Source organism: Suricata suricatta, chromosome 6, assembly GCF_006229205.1.
Source record: "Suricata suricatta isolate VVHF042 chromosome 6, meerkat_22Aug2017_6uvM2_HiC, whole genome shotgun sequence".
Lineage (NCBI taxonomy): Eukaryota > Metazoa > Chordata > Mammalia > Carnivora > Herpestidae > Suricata > Suricata suricatta.
Genome location: NC_043705.1, coordinates 54,025,705 through 54,030,963, shown reverse-complemented (window position 1 = coordinate 54,030,963; position 5,259 = coordinate 54,025,705). Strand labels below are relative to the sequence as shown.

General features: G+C 44.2%; 1 protein-coding gene across 1 annotated transcript; it reads right to left on the bottom strand.

Annotated features, from left to right (window-relative positions):
- Positions 1-773: 773 nt before the first annotated feature.
- S100Z (S100 calcium binding protein Z) lies at positions 774-3,952 on the bottom strand. The gene is made up of 2 exons (XM_029941091.1): positions 3,812-3,952; positions 774-945 (listed from the first exon to the last, which is right to left on the bottom strand). Exons 1-2 carry the CDS (start codon positions 3,950-3,952, stop codon positions 787-789), a joined length of 300 nt encoding a protein of 99 aa, XP_029796951.1. The 3' UTR covers positions 774-786.
- Positions 3,953-5,259: the final 1,307 nt, after the last annotated feature.

Below are 5,259 nucleotides of genomic sequence, written 5' to 3'. Positions count from 1 at the left end.
AAAGAGTAATTACACCATTTTCTTTCTAAACTTCTCCGAGGGATCTGTCGCAGTCTAGTTTCCCCCAAGCAATGGTGAGACAAGGATTTGCACACAGGGTGGGGACACAGAAAGGGAGGTAGGCCAGAGAGGGTGTGACATCAGCCCAGCCTCCCAGGGCAGGACTGAAGCTTCGCCCCAGGGGACGCACTGGGAAACAGTGGGAAACACTGGCCTCAGATTTAGAGGCCCTGAGTACCGATACAGCAGCCTTCAAGAGTTACTGCCTTCAGCTCACTTGGCTTGAATACCCCCTTCTCCTGACCCAGCTCACTGACAAAGCCAACACTTTCTCCTATTTATCAGCCTTCTGCTTCGGACCGCACAACTTCTTCTACTTGAAGCAGAATCATCAGAGGGTTGGAGAGCCACTTCTTGTCAGTAATAGGGTAACAAGCTCTGAATACAATTCCAGGGTGACAAATGTCTCTTCAAAGTTTGCTAGGCTTTAGTCTCATTTGAAAGTAGTGAAATTTTGTGACGCTTTGCTCTCTGACAGATACCAAAATGCATATAACATCCGTAATGGCATAGGAAAATTTTGAGCAGGGCCTCTAAGATTTGGAATATTTAAACCAATATATTAAGGCACACACCACTTCATAGTACTGGTTTGTATAAATAATATTATATGAATATTATTTCTATTAATGGCATTACTATAACTAGAGGTCTGAAGACTGTAGATGAACAGGAAGCAAATAACTATGATGTACTTCTGCCCTTAGGCCAGCTTACTACTTATCTTTACTCTCCTTTCTTCTTCAATTGTTCTTCAAAGTAATCATTGCAGGCAACTGTCAGAGCTGCCACCATGACCACGAATTCATTAAAATCCACTTCGTTGTCCTTATTGGCATCCAGGTCCTGCATTATCTTATCAACCAACTGGGGATCCTTTTGGCACTAAAAGGAAAGAGAAAATTACTAACTCCCAGGCTTTGAGGTTCATAACGACAACTGAAATTGCACTGGCTTTTTATTTACATTAAAGTTTTTGTTTCCATTTCAGAATCTAAGGACAATTTCCAAGAGCCTATTTGCAGGTAGATTTAAACCAAGCACCAATTCTAAGTGAGTCTAGCCTTCTGCCCCAGGGCCAGAGAATTCTGGCTCAGAGCTAAAGGCGGAGAAGACAAACGGCATTTCATCAGCATGAGATGCTGATCCTGAAAACGCACTTACACTACCTCAAAGGGGGAGGGCCAGGACGGGAGACGTGGGACAAAGCAGGTTTTAAAGCCAAAAGGGGATAGTAAGTGGCTCTCCCATTTACCAACAAGGGGGCTTTGAGCAAATACATCACTTAACACGTTTTAATTTGCTTATTTATAAATCTCCCCACAAAGTTGCGGGATACTTCAAACCCTTTTATAAGTGCTTAGCACCAGGTTGCTAGATGTAGTAAATAAAAATATAGGACATCCAGTTAAATGTGAATTTCAAATGACAATGAATAATTTTTTAGGTATGTCCCAAATATTGCATGGGAAGTACAATATTTTATGTGACAGCCTTACTTAGCACAACACGTGTCAGACACAAAAGAGGCACCTAATAAAGCGTAGTTATTGTAAAGATGACTCCATGTTAAGGGGGCAAAGTGAAACACGGAGCCCATAGAAGGGGTCAGGGTCCAGAAAGGGTGGGACTAGGAAACACCCCCTTGTCCTATGATTGGTAGTTGATGAGAAATTGTTTTAAGTTTATTTATTTTGAGAGAGAGCGAGAAGGAGCAGGGAAGGTCAGAGAGAGAGGGAGAAAGAGAGAATCCCAAGCAGGCTCTGCACTGTCAGCACGGAGCACGATATGGGGTCAGAAATATTTTTAAAAGTAGTTCATTGCCTCCAGGAATTCCCTCTGGGCCCTTTCAATAGGTGACAATGATTAAAAGGTTGGACATGTTAATTGATCAAAATCAACTTGATCAAAACAATTATAAGTCTCACTTAAATTATGTGCCAAGTGTGACCTGCTGAGACTTTTATTCTAAATATTATGAACTTCAGTAGCCAAAGTGAATTTGGAAAAAAAATTTTTCTTAAGTTCCTGGGGATGTCTAAAATCCCTAAAAAGGTACAATGTTGGGGGTGGCTGGGGGACTCAGTCAGTTAAGTGTCTGACTCTTGGTTTCGGGTCAGGTCATGATCTCATGGTTTAGTGAGTTCAAAACCCCAGTCAGGCTCTAGGATAGCAGTGAGGAGCCTGCTTGGGATTCTCTCTCTCTCTCTCTCTCTCTCTCTCTCTCACTCTACCTCTCCTTTTTTCTCTCTGCCCTTCCCCAATTTGGGCTGTCTCTGTCTGTCTCAAAATATATAAATTAAAAAAAATTTTTTTTAAAGAGTTACTATGTCAAGAAGTTTTTACTTTAGGGGTGCCTGGCTGGCTCAGTCAGCAGAGCATGTGACTCTTGATCTCAGAGTCGAGGTCAAACCCCACATTGGGCATAGATATTACTTGAAAAACACTTTTTCATATAGAGGGCCAAGGAGAAGAGAGTATTGTGATTACAAACACTCGAGTCTTAATACAGGGTTTGGACAAATCACATCACGCAGGGACAGCACCTTGGGCTCCAGTTGATTCAAAGCGGCTCCATAAACATGAGGGTAAAGGGTTCTCCTCGGAAGGGAAGAGCCCTCTGTCCCCAAACACTCCATTGTAAGCATCTGTGTGTAGATTTTTAAACTCCTGGCTATTTTGAGATGTGAATCTCTTTGCTACAACTGCTCACTGGCCAGACACACCCGTTCTGTCACCCAGAACCAGCCTGTGCTTCTCTGACAAAGCTAAGTATTTGTCATTCACTAGAAAACCTGCCACCACAGCATCAAGTCGCCCAGGCTTCATTTCTGGTCCCATACATAATATTAATTTCATAGACAGCTAGGCAAAGCCCCAGGTGTTAACCTGAGCCACTACTTATGACCAAAACTCCTGGTAAAGCTAGCTGTTTCTTTGCTGCACTGGAATGTTGAATAATTGAGAAAAGCCTAAATATCTTTCAGAACCTCAAGAAACCCTCACCACAGGCGATATGGAAAAGGGTTCATGCCGATATACAGTTGACTCTCCAGCCACACAGGAATAAGGACAGCCAACCCCTCCCAAAGAGATGAAAATCTGTGCCTAAGTTTGACTCCCCAGAAAGTTGTAACTTCCCAAATACTGCAAACAGCCTGCGTGGACAGGAGGCTTACTGATAATGTCAACCGTAGATCAGTACATATTTTGTATGTGATATTATATACTATGCTCTCACAATAAAGAAAGCTAGAAAAAAGGAAACGTTATTAAGAAAATCGTAAGAGAAAATACATTTACAGCACTGCGCTGTGAAAGATCCACAGACGAGAGGACCCACGCAGCCTAAACCTGTGTTGTTCAGGGATCGACAGGACACAGAAAACCAAGGCCTGTAGTGTTAGCTTGCCTGGCTCTTGAATCCCGGTACCAACTGCACTGTTGAGAGGCACCTCGGTGGCTCAGTTGGTTGAACGGCTGACTTTGGTTCAGGTGATGATCTCGAGGTTCCTGAGTTCAAGCCCCGTATTGGGCTTGCTGCTGTGAGTGCAAAGCCTGCTTCAGGTCCTCAGTCTCCCTCTCTCTGCCCCTTCCCCAGCTCTCTCTGTCTCAAAAATAAACAATCATTTACAGAAACAAAACCAAGTGCGCTGTTGGCGACAGAGTCATAGGAGACCGTACACACAAGCTGTCCTTATGTGTGTGCCACATCCACCCTCCCCTGATGGGACCGAAAGCTGCGACTCACCGAGAGGAACTCCGTGAGCTCTTGCTGCAGGAGCATTTTCAGCTCCCCCTTGTTGAGCTTGAACCTGTCCCCTTCCTTGCCAGAGTACTGGTGGAAGACTCTAATCATGATGTTCATGGCAATCTCCAGCTGAGTGGGCATGTTGAACTGGCCACCAAACTCAGGGAAGAAGACACTTGTTCAAAACAAGCAGGCGGGGAAACATCAACACAAGCATCAAAACAGAACGCTGCCTCCCCCAGTCCTCCCACACCTCGGGGGAGGCTCCTCAGACCATAATGCCCTTCAGTTAAAGCGCCTGCGCATCTAGGGCAGGTTGTGGAGGGGCCCTGTGCAGGCGAGTTTTCTCCTCGCCAGCCCCATCCCCCCCAAAGCTAGCAGTTCAGCGGGATCACCAGGTAACAATCAGATACCAAATACAGTCATTAACACACAGAAAAAAAATAAAATAAAACATAGGTTAAAAATAGCTAGAAGATGAAGAAAATACCCAACTTCATACCTGTTCATCTGATGCACAACTCCCCCAACAGGTGTTTATAATTAAACTCGACCCTTCATACCCGGATTCCACCCAGGCACACCTGTTCCCCGGAGGACAAGGATTACCAGCCACGAGAGATTCAAATGGGAGTGTCTCTGGCTCTGTTTTTAATCATCAGAAGGAACAGGTGTGCACTGCGGCCCGAGGGTCCCTGGGGAAGGGCCAGCTTCCATTTAGGGCATGAGATGAGAAGGCAAATGAGAAGCAGAGAGGAAGCCTTCCATACCCTCCCTGCAGGGAATCTGAGTGGAACTTACATTCAGGTGCTAGGAAGTTGATGACTGGAAGAACTTTAAATATAGAGGCGAAAAGGGGCGGCTGGGTGGCTCAGTCGGTTAAGTGGCTGACTTCAGCTCAGGTTGTGATCTCACGCTCCCTGAGTTCGAGCCTGGTGTCGGGCTCTGTGCTGATAGCTCAGAGCCTGGAGCCTACTTTAGATTCTGTGTCTCCCTCTCTCTCTCTGCCCTTCCCCTATTCAAGCTCTGTCTCTCTGTGTCTCAAAGATAAATAAACGTTACAAAACATTTTTAAAAAATAGAGGAGGAAAGAAACACTGGTTCAAACACGAAGACTCCTTAGCAGGGCCAATAGCAAGGTCAGGGGAATAAATAGAGCCGACTAGTTAAACTAATCAAACGGGCAATTGTGCAGCTATTAAAAAAAGAGAGAATGAGGAAACTCCACGTGCAAAGTGAGAAAGGAACAAAGCAACCCCAACTCTGTAACAAAAGGAAAAAAAACACAAATTACATGAATATATATGCATTTGTCCAAGGAGTCACTGAAAAGATGCATAAGAAATAGAAGTGGAATATATATATATATATACACACACACAATTTATAAGATACATGGTATTACATGTGTACCCTTACACATAAATGTACATGAAATATCAACATGT